Source organism: Rhinoderma darwinii, chromosome 5, assembly GCF_050947455.1.
Source record: "Rhinoderma darwinii isolate aRhiDar2 chromosome 5, aRhiDar2.hap1, whole genome shotgun sequence".
Taxonomy (NCBI): Eukaryota; Metazoa; Chordata; class Amphibia; order Anura; family Rhinodermatidae; genus Rhinoderma; species Rhinoderma darwinii.
The window spans coordinates 164,043,630-164,060,801 of record NC_134691.1 but is presented as its reverse complement, the minus strand read 5'-3'; the positions used below and the strand labels follow the sequence as shown (position 1 = coordinate 164,060,801).

At 40.5% G+C, this 17,172-nt stretch overlaps 1 protein-coding gene across 6 annotated transcripts in view; it reads left to right on the top strand.

Annotated features, from left to right (window-relative positions):
• RELCH (RAB11 binding and LisH domain, coiled-coil and HEAT repeat containing) overlaps nucleotides 1-17,172 on the top strand; it is a 139,979-nt gene that overhangs the window by 38,875 nt on the left and 83,932 nt on the right. For 4 of the 6 annotated variants that reach the window (XM_075826726.1, XM_075826723.1, XM_075826725.1 and 1 more), the window contains exons 2-4: nucleotides 7,377-7,466; nucleotides 14,158-14,229; nucleotides 14,335-14,390. In XM_075826726.1, coding sequence (XP_075682841.1) covers nucleotides 7,377-7,466; nucleotides 14,158-14,229; nucleotides 14,335-14,390 — 218 coding nt within the window. The remainder of the gene's footprint in view (nucleotides 1-7,376; nucleotides 7,467-14,157; nucleotides 14,230-14,334; nucleotides 14,391-17,172) is intronic. The other 2 variants (XM_075826727.1, XM_075826728.1) reach the window with 1 other exon arrangement.

Here is a 17,172-nt window from a genome sequence, read left to right as displayed (position 1 = left end):
AATAATGAATTTTCTTTTTTTCGCCCTTCCCCCAGTAGTATTAGGGTATATTCACATGTGGCAGATTTGTTGCAGAAATTTCTTCGACTGAATATTAATTTTATTCATCTTAGTGGAGTTGGTAAGAAAAATCCATACACTTGCTGAAGAAGCAACCCCATTCTGGCGTGTGGAACAGAGTTACAGTAGCAGAAATGTCTGCGGCAAATCTGCCTCGTGTGATTATACTCTTGTTTGACCGCATTCCTAAACGACATTTCATGCCCTTTAGGAAAGCATTTTTTTGTCAGTGAAACCAGTAACCATAGGACTGCGGCTCATTTGTATTTTTTTTGAACCATTGAAAAGTTCCTGGCAATCTTTCCTTTCACGTGAGAGGTTATATGCTTCATGGAAGGAAGGGATTATTAATATGCTGCTCACATAGAGAAAGTATTTTTTATTATGTTGACAGGACAAATAATGTCAAGTTAATTGGATATAAGCCATGAGACTTATCTTCATGGATTCTATTAACCCCTTAACGACCGCCCACCGTCTTTTGACGTCGGGCGGTGCAGGTACTCAGTCTACAGCGACGCCTTTTGACGTCGCTGTAGTAGAGTGGGTTTAACGGCAGCCTGGTCAAGTCTGCACTAAAAACCGGCTGTATGTAACAGGTCCGGTTCTTAGTGCAGCCATCAGGACCTGCCAATTTCGTCGTAACAGCATGTGACCGCTGTGACAGCCAATCACAGCGGTCACATGCTGTTACTGTGTACAGAGCCGCTGGGAGTGTCTAAATGACAGCTCCTGCTCTAAGAACGAGCTGTTGCTAGCAGCTCTGTTCTTAGAGCAGTGATCAGGAGCCAATAGTATTGGCTCCTGATCTTTTTTGTGTTCACTATGATATCCAATCATAGTGATCGCTACTGTAAAATAAAAGTAAAAACATGTATCTGTTTCTCCTCACTCTGTTCTAGCTGTGGAGAGAAACAGATACAAGTGTGTCAGTGTCCCCTCACAAAATCACTTGTCCCTTACACAGTTTCAAAAAAAATTATAATTTTTTTCAGTATTTTATATAAATAGTATATACATATATATAAATATATTTACTGTATATACTAAGAATCGTACTATAAACGACTTTCTTTTTAGGGTACGCTGTTAGACGGCGTGTACGCTGTTAGACGGCGTAGGGTTCTGTTCTGGGCTTGGGTTTACAGTTTGTGTTAGGCGTAGGGTTTAGGTTTAGGTTTGAAAAAAAAAAAAACGTTTAATTCCTTTAGTGTGATTAGTTGATAAAAAAATTGAAACCGCTAGTTACATTTATTATTTGCGGTTTAGACTGTATAATCATTATGGCTGCCAAAAGATACAGTGTTGAGGAAGCCTATCAGATGCTATGCTCCGATACGGATTCTGCATCTGAAGTTGAGCTTTTTCTTGAAAGCGACAGCGAAAGTGTCGCTTCAAGGGATTCTACGGATAGGAGACCCAGCACCAGTGATATGGGAGACGGCGCAGTTGCCACAACGTCCGTTCAAAGTGCAGCCCCTGAAATTGCGCAACCCCACCAAACCAATTTAGTGTGGGAACCCACAAGTCTATTTTCTCCCACCATAAATGACTTTATTGCTACTCCTGGCATAAGTCCCAATGTCAGTAATTTTTCACCACTAAATTATTTTAATATTTTTATTACGGACCAAGTTTTGGAACATTTTGTGCAGGAAACAAATTTGTATGCCAGGCAGTACATTGCCAATAAGCCTTCGTCACCTAATGCCAGGTTGTGGAATCCCACAAATGAAACGGAAATAAAAAAAATTCTGGGCCTCACCCTTAACATGGGAATTATAAAAAAAAACCTCTATTAGGTCATATTGGGCATCAAGCCCTATACATGCCACCCCCATTTTTTTCTGGCATTATGTCACGCAGCAGGTACGAAATACTTATGCGATTTCTCCACTTTAGTGATAACTTACAGGCACCCCCTTCCAGCGACAGAAGTCGTGACCGGCTGTATAAAATAAGGCCTTTGCTAAATTTTCTTAATTCCTCCTTTTTAGGAGCATATACTCCTGAACAAAATTTAGCAGTGGATGAATCGCTAATGAATTTCAAAGGGCGTCTCTCGTTCCGCCAATTCATACCCTCAAAAAGTGCAAAATACGGGGTAAAGATCTACAAATTATGTGAAAGCGCTACTGGCTGCACATGTGCATTTAAGATCTACGAGGGTAAAGACAGTGAATTTAATCCACCAGGGTGCCCTCCAAATATTGGTACCACTGGTAAGATTGTGTGGGATTTAATTGGCCCCTTCCTACACAAGGGGTATCATGTATACACGGACAGTTTTTATACCAGTGTGCCATTGTTTAGCGCCCTTCATTGTGCCAACACCGGAGCCTGTGGCACAATACGCAGGAATCGCAAAGGTTTCCCACGTCAACTTGTGGATAAAAAACTACCAAAGGGGGAGTCATGCACTTTAAAAAATTGAGAAGATGCTGGCTTTAAAATTTTGTGACCGCAAGGACGTCTACATGATCAGCACTATCCATACAAGTGCAACAGCAACTATTAGAGAACGTGGGGCCTCTGCAGATAGACAAAAGCCTGTGTGTGTCATCGGCTATAACAAATTCATGCGTGGGGTAGATTTGTGCGACCAGATGTTACAACCTTATCTGGTTAAAAGGAAAACCAGAACATGGTATAAGAAAGTGGCAATATACCTCATCCAGGTTGCGATGCACAATGCATTTGTCCTGTACAAAAAATCAGCGGGCAGGGCGACATTCTTTGAATTTCAGGAGAAAGTGATTGAAGATCTCCTATTTCAATCTGCAGACCAGAGAGTAGTCCATGAGTCAGAGGATGTACGCCGACTTGTTGAAAAAAATTTTTTACACCCCATCCCTTCAACACCTAACCGAAAATACCCCAAAAAACTGTGTCGGGTCTGCAGCAAACGAGGACAGCGAAGTGAGTCACGATATTATTGTTCCGCTTGTCCTTCCAACCCTGGTCTATGCATAAGTCCCTGTTTTGAAATCTATCATACCGTCGCACATTACTAATTTTCTTTTGTGAGCTATAAAAGTTAAAATGCAGGATTTATTTAGGATTTTATTTTTCTGTACACTTTTTTTTTTATATTATTTTTTTTTTATTTTTTTTTAGGGAAGCAGCTTCGCTTTATTTTTAGGAGATGCCAAAATTTAGGGTTCTTTTAGAGATTTATTTTTTTTAATCACTTTTTTTTGGGAGGGAGGGAAATATACTTTTCTAGATTGAGTCATTTTGGGATATAACCCAGTTATAGAAAGTGGAATAAGGCCCTGAAATTCATTCAAGATAAAATTGTGCCCTGAAAGCTTTTTATTTCCTTTTCCGTTATGACTATGTCCTGCCATAAATAGCTGTTACTCACTGGGGATACGGCATAATTTTTTCTTTTTATTCTGAGGATTTCTAATAAGCGACCTGTTCCTTATCAATACACTATGGGCTTTATTACAATTTTGTTCGGGTTTTTGGTGGACCTCTTACACCCGACAATACTTCTAGAAATAGCGACATTAATTTGGGGAGTAGTGGTCCTTTACTGTATCTATACATACGGTGTGGGACACTGCCCCTTTATATATTCTACAGGTGATTGGTTGTTTTGTGCACATGGCGGTTCCTACCTTGCCGGGCAGGGGCTTGTTATGGTGTACCGCGTCACTTGGCACATTCGTCCCTTATATAGGGATTAATGGAGCTAAAGAGACGTCGTATGACCAGTCACTTTGAATAATAAAGTCATTACAGCCCTACAAATTTTCTTTCATCCTGTGAACATGCTCTAGTTTTCCACATAGCTGGATACATTCTTCCTCCTTTTTTTGGGGATATATTACCTTTTTCCGCCAACAGTTTAATACATTTTCCCACTCTAACTTACTATATATCAGAGCGGGTTGATATACATAATGTCTATGGACTGACATGATTTCAGGACCGCTGCTTTCTTAGCACGACATAGTCATGGGGTGTAGAAACTGTTAGGGACATCTATTTCTCAATCTAGAAACGTAGAATCCTCCCATTTTCAAGCAAAATGTGTGTCCTGAAAGCCTCCGGGTGCTCCCTTCCTTTTGGGTCCTGCTGTGTGTCCAGGAAACGCATTAGGGCCACAATGGGGATATTTTTGAACACAGGAGAAACAGGGTGATACATTTTCTGGTGCATTTCCTTATTCTCATGTCCTCTGTACAAGAAATCTGACCTTAAAATGACACATTTGTGAAAAAAAGTGAAATAAAATTTTCTTTCCACCTGCTTTGCATTACTTCCTGCGAAAACTGTGGGGTCAAAATACTTAGTACACACCTAGATGAATACCTTAAGGCGTCTAGTTTTCAAAATGGGGTCATTTATTGGGAGTTTCTATCTTTTTGGCAGCTCAGTGCCCCTATAAATGTGTAATGGGACCTGAAACATTTTCAAGCAAAACGTGTGTCCTGAAAGTCTTTGGGTGCTCCCTCCCTTTCGGGCCCTGCCGTGTGTCCAGGCAACGCATTAGGGCCACAATGGGGGCATTTTTGAAAACAGGAGAAACAGGGTGATAGATTTTGGGGTGTGTTTCTTCATTCTCATGGTCGCTTTACAAAGAAATCGGTCTTCAAAGTGATACTTTTATGAAAAAAGTGAAATTATATTTTTTTACACCTGCTTTGCATGAATGCTTACAAAAAAAACTGTGGGGTCAAAATACTTACAACACCCCTTAATAGATACCTTAAGGGGTGTAGTTTTCAAAATGGTGTCACTTGTGGGGGTTTCCACCTTTCTGACACCTATGAGCCTCTGAAAACCTGGCTTGGTGCAGGAAAACAAAATGTACTTCAAAATGTATCAAATTATTACTAAACTTGTAAGTCTTCTAAATTGCTCAAAAAAAATGTGTTTTTTTCAAAAGTGCTGCCAAAATAGAGTAAAGCGATGGAAATATATATTTAATTAAAAAAATTGTACAGTATGTATGTACATATGTCACATATTGCAGTTACAAATAGGGAAAAATTATAATTTTTACAAAATTTCTTCTATTTTTTTATTAATTTCCGCAAATCGTATTAGTCTACTTTTACCACTAAAATAAAGTACAACATGTGACGAAAAAACAATGTCAGAATTACTTGGATATTCAAAACTTTCGCAGAGTTATTCTCTGATAAAGTCTCACATACCAGATTTAACAAATCTGGCTTGGTCATTAAGGTCTTTTCAGGCCCGGTCATTAAGGGGTTAAAGGATGTTCTACTGTTTCAGGCCCCATGCACGCGACCGTAGAATTCGTCCGTAATTACAGATCCATTAATTTCTATTGAACACGAACACCTTCCCGTATATTTGCGGGAAAGTGTCCGGGCCATAGAAAGCCTCCGCAAAAGATAGGACATGTCCTATCTTTTGGTTTTTACGGACCATGCTCCCATACTTTGTATGGGAGCACGGGACGAGCATGCAGGTGGCTGTCGGCCAGCCGTGCCCATAATTGCGGACCGTGATTATGGTCACGGTCGTGTGTTGTTCGTTGGCACAGCACGTTTAGTATATGTAAAATGTAAAAATTCCTAATACGCTTTTCATAATAGAAAACATGACTTGTAGCGGTTACCAGCCATATACATTATATATTGTATGTCTGTGCTCAGTTTTCCTTAATAACTGCTGGGATTGGGTGATTACTTTGTAATGTTGGCTTAGGCTTTGTTCACGTCTGCGCCAGGGTCCCGTCCTGACGTTCCGTCGGAACGGGACCCTGACCGACACAAACGGAAAACAAAGGTGCCAATCACCATTGAATTTTGTTGGGAATTCACTTTGCAACAAGCTGTACTTTTTTGAGCAGTACTCGTGAAATTTCACCATCTGAATTAAATATTCGTGTTTCAAATCTCCATACTTTTTATTATGCGAGGATTCAGCTTTAGCTACATAAAACCAAGAAACACCTCTGAACACGTTTCTGATTGAGCAAATGTATAGACCAACACCATGTTCCATGGAACCGTACCATGTATGGTTTGTATCCTCGTCAATTGCGGTTTTTTTAAACCGTTGAAGCAACTGGATTCCAACATATACCGGCGAAACATATGCCTCCATGACACTGTTTTGGCGTATGTTTGGCTACTAAAGTCTGTAAATATGACGGTGTATACGTTGGGGAATTTTTTCTGTGCCGGTACTGGGCAGGGGGGTGGCTCCTTATTCATATTTAAGGGAAGAATAGGATTGTACGCTTAAAATAATATTGGAATAGACGTCTTCCCGTTCTTCTTTCCCTTTTTTGTAAATGTTTGAAATAAAAAAGACTTGAAGGAAGGACGGAAGAAAAAAAAACGATGGGCTCGCATAGAACGTTTATGAGCAGTCTTCAGCCTAACAAGGAACGCCGATCAAAGCCGAAGGTCATGGGAGATCAGCTGAGCCCTTCTGCTCATTTGTTTCAGTGATTGTGGGGGGTCTCCGCACCCAGACCACCACCAATCAAAACTTCTGATATGTCACTATGACATATCAAAAGGTTTCTAAAAGTACAGTTACTTTTTAAGACACTACTGCCCTATATTTTCTGTTGCATAGACCGATATATACTCTATTCAGGGTTGGAAACACACAAAAAAAATAATGTAGCACAGCAAAGAGATGACACGTTTGTTACCATGGAGCCGGGGTTGTTAATGTGCGCATATTGTGTGGGTGTCTCGATTTTTGTTGCTTACTGGCGGAGTTTTGTCAATATTTTGTCCAGGCTACAAATAACAATTATTATTACAATTTGTTGTCGTTTTCGAGTGATCGTAACGATAATTGCCCAGTGTGAATGCAGAAAACAATCTACATTAAAAGTATTACTTATACACCAATTGCTAGAACAGGGGACAGTGTTTCCCCTTAACCGCATGACTGCGGTTAGGAGGAGTTGGAAAGACGTGGCGGTTGAGCAACCATGCCTCTTCTCCATTCAAGCTCTATGGAAGTTCTGGAAACCGCAGACTTACTGGAGTAACCGATCCAAGAACTGATAGTGGATGAAAACGACATATATATTTTTCTAAAATGAAATATAAAAATTTTAACTTTTGGTGTGAACACAAGCGAAACTTAATTGGCTGAAGTAATACGTAGTTACAACTCTTACATGCTTTTTATGAAGTTTGCGCACAAATTATTAGAGGCACCTTTTTTCTTTCTTTTTTTTTTTTTTCTTTTTCGCTACCTTACGTAGCTATCACTTTGACAATATATTAATGGTATCTTAGCGTGTAGGAGGAAGTACAAGTTGTGATTGATTCTTGGCTCACTAGCTGTCTGTTCCATTTCAGATCGAGCGGGTAGCGTTAGCACTCTTGATTCGCTGGACTTTGCGCGGTACTCTGATGATGGAAATCGGGAGACTGATGAACGGGTAGCCGGTGAGTAGCATCAATATTATAAAGTATTATTTAATGTATGAACTTTTATACTGTACATGATAACTGTTATTAAGTGTGAGCAGCCATACAGTCCATCTTACCAAGGTAGGAAATTTTTTTTTGAAGAATAATTGTGTCCCTGGTAGTAGCAGTAGTAGAGTAAATAATTGATTCATATGGATTTAACTGCTAATATAGTTTTTGCTACTATTACAGCTATTATAATATTTGACAGAGTATTGCAATATAGTTTTTTTTTTTTTTGTTTTTTTACGTTATTTTGTGGGGTTTTTTTTGCATCAAAAGCTGCTGGAAAACCAAATTTAAAATCGTCTGTGTGTTCTGAAATAGGAATTTCAATCAAATGTGCAAAGAAACCAGAAAATGACTCTGCCGCACATGCTGAAATTTGTTTATTTCCTTATTTTAACCAATTGAATGTTACGAGGCAAAAGTTAATTCATTTCTTTGCACCTCTCCAATAAATGGGAAGCAGAAAGATGCATGCTGCAAATTGTTGTGGGTGAGCAAGCCTGAACCTAAGGGAGCTTTACTAAGGCTCTGTTCACACGAATACCAGCAAATCCTGATGTACCCCATTTTCTGGGGCTGTTGGTTTTTCATCAGGGTTCTGGTATTTGTAATGGCATTACTACAGCTGCCGACTGCGCTAGTCAAAAATACTGGAGCATAGCCTTAGTGTTGCAGCACTATATGAGGGATTGATGATGCATAGCTTTGGCTTTTCATGAGTGTTGATGGTTAGGGTATGTGCACACACACTAATTACGTCCGTAATTGACGGACGTATTTCGGCCGCAAGTACCGGACCGAACACACTGCAGGGAGCCGGGCTCCTAGCATCATAGTTATATACGATGCTAGGAGTCCCTGCCTCTCTGCAGGACAACTGTCTCGTACTGTAATCATGTTTTCAGTACGGGACAGTAGTTCCACGGAGAGGCAGGGACTCCTAGCATCGTATATAACTATGATGCTAGGAGCCCGGCTCCCTGCAGTGTGTTCGGTCCGGTACTTGCGGCCGAAATACGTCCGTCAATTACGGACGGAATTAGTGTGTGTGCACATACCCTTACAGGTATGTTCTTCTAACAGGCAATGTTTATACAGAATTTGGAGCTTCTGCAATGAGATTTTCAGTGGTGCTACTGGCATGCCTTATACTATGTGCCATTACTGCATCCTGGCACACTACAAAAGAAGCAATACAACCGTATCATTGGAATGAATCAACGTATATGCTGGTTTCCGACTAGTTACGATAGGATAACCTTCAGACAATTTACCATTAATACCTTTTCTCACGTTAAGGCCCTGTTCACACAGTATTTTAAACCAGAAACCGCAGCAAAAAACGTCCGACATCGCCTCCCATTGAGTTCAATGGAAGGCGGAGGCGTTTTTTTCCTGCGAGCAGAAAAGAGCGCTGGTGGGAAAAAGAAGCTACATGCCCTTACCTCGGGCGTTTCTCTCTCTGACCTCCCATTGACATCAATGGGAGGCAGAGAAAGCGTTTTTGCCCGATGCGGTTTTTGCCCGCGGCGCTCAGTTCGGGGTTAGTGAACCCATTGCTCACAATGTAGAGCGTGCTGTAGACTTCGAGTAGAATTTCCTTGGATATGCCATAAATGCCTGAGATGGGAATACCAGTTTAAAGTATATCTCTGCAACAGTGGACTTCAGCAAAGTGACGGCATTCAGCACATTTAGATTACTGTAATGATGTTCAATCCATTACCTACATAAATAGAACTAGTAAATCAGGCCTGTTATTTCATTCTGTTTTCCGCGTGATTTCTATGTTTCCGCATGGCTAAGAAAAAGACATTCGACTTTCCAACGTGTGGATATCTTGCAAACTAACTATCTCTCATATATGAATTCACTGCATCGTCCTAGCCTTAGGCCCACTGTACACGGGATAGAAATGCTGCGGATTACATTACCAGCCATGTTGATGAGGTTTAAACAAATCGAATCCACATGCTGCGGAACATTTACGCATGGAGATCAGAGCATGGAGATCAACGAAACAGGGAGAGAACCTCCAGCTCACCGGTCTGCGTCTCCAGCAGCGTCAGTCATATCCCCGCGACGGCCCGCGGTATAGAAGAGCAATGTAGAGGAAAGAGTGATCCAGCGCTGATGGTAGTTTAAAAGGGAAATGAGAGTCCCATGTTTATTTGAAAAAAATGATTAAAATCGGAAGGGAGACGCAGTCCCAAGATGCAAGTAGTCAGGGTGTATACCCAAGCCTACGCGTTTCGAACGAAATCTGCGTTATTAATCATGGCAAGAAAGATAGTGACAGTGTGTCTAAGGCTCCCCTATATGCTGGGTAATCAGCTGTTAGGGCCAATATGCAAATATCAATGATTAGCAGGAATCGTCAGTTAAGGAGTGGCTAACGAACACCGGGCAAGTAAGTAAAGATGGTATAAAATCAAATCAACATGGTGATATTATGTGTACGTCTTGTATACAATGTTGCTCAAAAACAATTCAAAGACATAATATATATAAATATAACTTCGATATCGTTATTAATAGATAAGCCCGTTTATCATTGGTAAGCTTGTACGGAAAAGACTAAGACACACGGCCGTATTTATACTTGTGCATACATGAGAAACAAACATGACATGTTGGCATATCAAAACATAAAAAATATTTATATATAGAAAAGGTTAAAAAAGGATTGAAGAAAAAAGAAATAGTTATGTATTTATATAATATAGTATTCATTATTCAGAGTTTATGGTTATAAAATTTATATGTATCAAGGTCAATCATCGAGCATGCTGCGGAACATTTATGTATGGAGATGAGAGCATGCTGTGGACTTTCTGTTCCGTAGCATGCTCGATTTTCACTGGGGATTTCACCCTTTTCGGTGTAAAGGAGTAAAATCCTCAGCAAATCCGCATGTCACACGTGCTGCGGAAACCCCGAGGTTTCGCTGCAACAAATCTGCTAAGTGTGTGGGTATCCTTTAAGATCTCTTTCACGCTGCAGTGTTTTGCTTCAGCATTTGTCAGCAAAAACGAAGAGTGACATCTACAGTACAGAGGGAAACTATATTGGAAATATTTGCACCTCTGCCGGTTTTGAACCCACTCCTGGTTTTGGCTTCCAAATACTTAGACTAAATGCTGATGTGTGAAAGTGGCCATAAGTAGAGTTTTCCCTTTGAGATTTGTTGATACATCTCATCCACCAATATTTCATTCTAATGCTGTTGGGCCCTATTCACACGACAGTAAAAATCGTCCATAACTGCGGACCGCAATTACGGTCCACAATTACGGACCCATTTATTTATTTTGTCCACGGTCACCATCCCGTTTATTTACGGGAAGGTGTCCGGGCCGTAGAAGTCTACCGCAAAACATAGGACATGTCCTATGTTTAGCTTTTTACGGGTCGTGCTCCCATACTATGTATGGGAGCACGGGCCGAAAATGCGGGCGGCTGTCCACTGCCGGCCATGCCCAGGATAACTGGCACGGCCGTGTGCATGGGGCTTTATAGTGTGTATAGCTATGATACATTGTATGAAAGAGTTTCTGCAAAATGTGTGTCCCTGTACTTCACAAGGATTCTCCTAGTTCTTGTACCTACGACTTTGTGCATGTTTTATGACTACTATTTACTGAAGACTGAATTAAAGCATTAGCAATAACGATATAAAATATATATCTAAAAACAAATATCTGTGAAAAAGAAACATGCAGCAGAGTGTTTATCGTTGGCCTTCCTTCCACCCTTCCAAACATTTGGTTTGTCTGATCATTGGTTTCTTGCAGTCTGACACAGTTTTTGTTTCTTCATCTATTTTTGGTCATGTTCCATGCTGCAATGTGTGTACTTTTTATACGTAATTTATTTTTAATTATTTATTCAATAATTTTTTCCAAATCCCTCTACAGACATTTTTTTCCCCCCATTGTCTTCATCGTTGGCTTGGATATGCATATCAATTCCTCAAGGACCATGAACTAATTCAAACCAATTTACTGATTTATTTGTTTTTGTTAGAGAATTTTATAATAAAAAAAAGTGGTTAAAGTCTCATGTAAAAACGAATGTAGGAAATTAATGGTATCGATACAGGGTTTATATGGGTGCACAGATAATGACTTTCTATATTGGTTTCATATACATTCTGACAGGAATTTTCACGCATATTGCAGTAATGCACTTTTAAATAGAAAATATACATTACTTCCTATAGGCCACACACATATTCTATGGATCTGTATTTTTACACAGATTGTGTATAGAAAAACTGGCGTATAGATGTGTGTGAGCCCCTAGACTGACATTAGCATTGTATACATGACCTCTTCCATATGGATCCTGAGTACAATTGTGTGGGTGAGCCGTAATACTGGGAAGCTGCTAACGATTGGGCACAGAGGAGACAGAAATAGGGTAGTGGTAAAGAAGAATGAAACTAAGGAGTGGATTTGGTTCTATGTTTAGTTGCCCTCTAGTTGTTGGTGAGGCCAATTCTACAGCCATCATAGGCTGCTCATTCCTTTCTCTAGCTGCCCCAATTCCTCTCATCGCTACAGAATTATTGACTCGTGCTTATTTTAATATCATACTGGGTACAGGAGACCAATGAAAGCTTCATTTTCGCATGGACTTCTTCAGCATTTTCCGTCGGCCGATGACCCAGTAGTAAAAGGTTGAGAAGTCCTGGTATAGACAGTAGTATGCTAATTCTTGAGTAATAAGTAATCCCTGACATTTTCCATGGAGATGTTCATGACGTAAGCCCCAAATGTATCCTAACTGAAGTAACTAGTATTTGTAGGGCTGGATATATATTTCCATCTTGAAAGCCATTTAGTAACATCACTTTGCCGCTAAAAATTTTAACTTACGGACACCAATTTAAAAGTACTTTTTAAAGGGAATCCTAAGGAAAGACACTTATGTTCTTGAATGTCTGGCAGGTCAGATAGACTAGACACCCTTATGCAGCACGGTGCTTCTCGAAGTGTAAGGCAGACCTCACTAGTAGGCCGGATTTACACGAGCGTGTGCATTTTGCGCGGCGCACTTCCGTGTGTCATCAGTGTTGGCTGCGTGGCTGCATGATTTTCACGCATATGCCATGCTTATGACACGCGGTTTTGAAGTTTAGAAAAGGAAAGGAAGGAAGTGCTTTTGTTTTTTCCTTCATTTCTTTATCTAATGTTGCGCGAATCACGGGCGACACGCGGAAGTAATTCCGTGTGCCGTGCACGATTATCACGCACCCATTGACTTCAATGGGTGCGTGATGCGCGGAAAACGGGCAAGTATAGGACGTCGTGAGTTTTACCCAGCGGACATACGCTGCATGAAAATCGCGGACTGTCTGAACGGCCCCATTCACAAACATAGGTCCATGCGACACGCGTGATTTTCATGCGCGTATCACGGAGTGAAATACGTTCGCGTGAATAAGGCCATAAAGCGTACCCCAGTTGTCGCGGAGGCACGGCAGGGGAGGCCGTTTAGGCAGCCATTAGGCCCCAGTAGAAATGATTGAGAAGTCATGGACTACGCTATGTCCAGCAACTAAATAGAGAAGGTATTCCGACTTGTACCAGTCCACAGATGCCAAAAGGACACCCTTTTGGCGTATCTATGGATACGTTTGATGTATGGCGCATATGGTGAACGGACCCTGCAGACAGTGTGAATAGGCCCTAAGGCTGGTAATCATTGAATTGCTCCACCAACTAGACTTATAAGCCCAGAGTGAGCAGTGATTGAAATCAATAAATTACAACTAATGCTGAATCTTTTCCCACAAAATTTATATATCGATCTACAATAATAGAAGATAATCCCCACACTCAAGTTGTATCATGATTCAAAGTGATATTTATTGGATGCACTATAAAACATGCCGGTTCCAAAATGTGCAGAGCAATATGTGTAAAGCGACAAATATAAGAACGGACGTTTCGGTCCCCCCTGACCTTACTTACTCTCTGAGTCGCAATTTGCAAGAAGTAAGCTGTGAGATAGGTGCTTTCAGCGCCAAGTATGTAAATACTAGGCGCTGGAAACATCCGTATTTTATATTTGTCACTTTACACGTATTGCGCTGCACATTTTGTATACCGCATGTTTTATCATGTATCCAATAAATATCACTTTGATTTCAAGAAACTACTTAAGTGTCGTGATTATCTTCTATTATTGATGTGGGAAATCCGTTTCATCAGGTACCTCAAAACTACGTCCTGAGCGCATCACATATTCTACACATATATCTATATACTCCGCTCCTCCTAGTCAATGATATACTGCTCACAGATCGAATAGCATCTTCAACGTGACAAGTTCCCGTTACTAAAAATGGCTACCATGTAATTCCCACAATACATCTGCTTGCTAAGCCCTCAACCTAAACTTTGTCAGACAGCTTGAACTGTGAACTTGGTTTGATTAGATTCATTTCCATAGTAGAAGACAATGTCCATCGGATTGCTAAGCCAACTCTGCTGCATGCTTTCATTAGATCCATTAGACTGCATGCTTTCTGTTTCAATACAAACTGTATATATATATTTTTTTCCACACCCATCCTTGCTTTTTATTTTTATTTTTGTTTCCCTTTTCTTGGTTGGATGCCTGTGTGTGTTTAATCCAAAACCCTGTCCAGTCCTGGAATTTGAGCTACGGAAAGCCAAGGAGACCATTCAGGCCCTCAGGGTCAACCTTACACTGGCTGCAGGTGGTGTACATACAATTTTCTTCTTCCTTAATCACATTAACAATTGTCATAACCGATATGGTTGATCCTTCAAGAGTGCCAATTTGCTTCGTTTCTGTGTTGCAGAAAATGAAGTTCCTTTGCAGGAACGCAAGAATTATAAATCAAGTCCTGAAATTCAGGTATGAGGTTTTTTTTAAAAATTTTATTTTTTGGACTAAATATATGTTTCAGAATTCACATACATAATTTCTTGTTTCCCAAGGAAGACAACGCAATATCCACTACACTGTAGCTATTCCTTAGAGCTTTGCTCTAAACGAAGTATTAGGAAATTCCTTAATAGGATTTTATTTTTAGATTTTATTAGCGGATAGGTTTAATTTCAGAAAATTAGCTGTCTGTAATGTTTGAGATGTTCAAAACTCTTGCAGCTTCCAAACCCGTTCCTATATACAGACTAGCAAAGTTATATCTAGAGACCTCGATCCATTAGCTATCTATAGCCTGCAGTAAACCACTTCCTGAAGTTGGTGGGGAATGGGCAGCTAGATAGGTATAGAATTTCAACGTTTTATTCTAATAGTATTTAAAACACACTTTTTATTATTTTATTTTTTTGTTACTAGCCATATAAAATTTTTGGGGGAAATAGTCCAATGTGCAAACTGACCACAAGACCAGATACAGTAGGCTGATGCTTTCTGTTTTTTGCCGCTTTTTTTTTTGGGTTCGCTTTGCTGTATAGACTGGGATAGAATAAGAGTCATCTCATACCATTACGATACCAGTGTAAGGATTTAGTGACTGCTCTATTGCTGTACTGTTGGAGGCCTAGATATGACAGGATAGCTATATTATTCACACATATAAGGCTATGTATGCATCTTCTGTGTCAGTTCCTGGTCTATCGCAGACGGGGCTGAACTCCTTCCCTTCCTGGAGACTGTGAGTCTACTACAACAGGGGTCTGTAGCGATTAGGACCTGTTGTCCTAACCCTACAGACTTGCAGTCATAGATGCATTGTAGAAGGGCAATGTCTCCTCCAATGCATCGATGATGGCCGGCCTGGTGGAACGATCACTTCCTGGCACACAAGGGGGTCTGTATGAATTCAGGGGTCTAGAGTGTTGATTAATTTTGTGGTCTGAATACATTTAGGGGTCTGGTCTGGGGTCTGATTGAATTTAGGGGTCTGAAGTCTAAATAGATTTTATCCAAAGCAGAAAATTACCACAGCACTGGACCACAAGTGGGTGCACGTCTCAATAGGACCGGATCCACGGTACCCAATATCAGATAGACAGAATAGACGAGGAGACAGCACTTCCAACATATGTCAGCTTTTTAATCACCCGTGCAACGTTTCAGTCCAACAGGACCTTTCTCAAGCATAAAATAGATTTTAGGGGCTGGTCTGGGTCTGAATGATTTTAGGGGTACGTGGTCTGATTGTATTTAGGGGTCTGAATAGATTTATGGGTCTGAATTCATTGTAGGGGTCTGGTCTGGAGTCTGATTATAATTAGGGGTTTGGTCAGAATATTTTAGAGGCTGGTCTTTTGACCTGACTGGAATTTAGGGGTCTGAAATAATTTAGGGGTCTGGTTGATTTATTTCTGCTTACAAATTGAAAAGAAAAAAAAATTCCCAGTACAGTGATTTACAGTGTGCATTACTTGTGTTTTTAGCCTTTTATTTTTTATTTTTTTAATTCTCTTTTGAAAAAAAATAAAAAATAAGATTGGGGTCTCTTGATATAAGAATTTTTTTTTTTCCCAGAGTCTCCCCAATGCTGAAATTGTTGGGAATCACTGGTCTTTGAACTTTCTCTGTCAATTGACTCCCATTCATTTTCGCAGTAAAGCACCACACTCGGCTGTACTATGTGTACAGGATGGAAGTGTGCATCTCCTAGATAGCCGCTCGCAGGGAAGTTTTTGAACTGTAAAAAATAGCATCAATATTAAAATAAACAAAAAAAAAACATTATTTCTCTAACAATTCATGAAACTACAATTTAAATGGGCTGTCCAGTCCCTAAAAATTGATGGCATATTTTGAGGATAGGCCGTCAATATCTGATCGGTCGGGGTCCGAATGCCGGGACCCCCACCGATCAGCTGTTTTCAAGGGGCCGCAGCGCTCGTAGCATGCCCTTCATTTCCTATAGCTTCTGTTTTCAGCAGCTAGAGACTGTTAGGGTATGTTCACATGCCCTAATTTATGGACGTAATTCAGGCGCTTTTTGCCTGGAATTACGGCCGAAAAAACGTCTCCAAACCGTCGGCAAACATCTGCCCATTGAATTCAATGGGTCTTACGGTGTTCTGTGCAGACGGGCTTATTTTTTTTACGCGCCGCTGTCAAAAGACGGCGCGTAAAAAGACGACCGCCTCAAAGAAGTGCATGTCACTTTTTGGGATGTAATTGGAGCCGTTTTTCATTGACTCCATTGAAAAACCGCTCCAATTACGTCCGTAATGGACGCCGTGAAAAACGCGAGTGCGAGCAATTACATCTGAAATTCAGGAGCTGTTTTCGCCTGAAAACAGCTCCGTAATTTCAGACGTATTGTACGTTTGCGTGTGAACATACCCTAATTCTAAACAAAATAACACCGCTCTTCAACCATGGCTTTGTCAATGACCTGTACATATGACGGATTTCACTTCTATATATGCACGGCCCTAGTTGGTTTATGTGAAAGCATACTCCGTAGAGGAGATTTATTAATACGGTCTTAAAGTAGGTTAAACTATAATGATATTTAGGACTACGCTTAAAGGAGTTCTCCGCTTTGGACAATCTTTACTTGTCAGAAGGACCCCTTGACAATAAACAGATCACAAAGTGTCCCCCTGTTGGGACAGTCAGCTGTAATATGTGGGGAAACCTGGCAGTAAGTGTTCATTATCCCTACAGCGCCACCACAGGGATAATTATGCATTACACAGTGTCC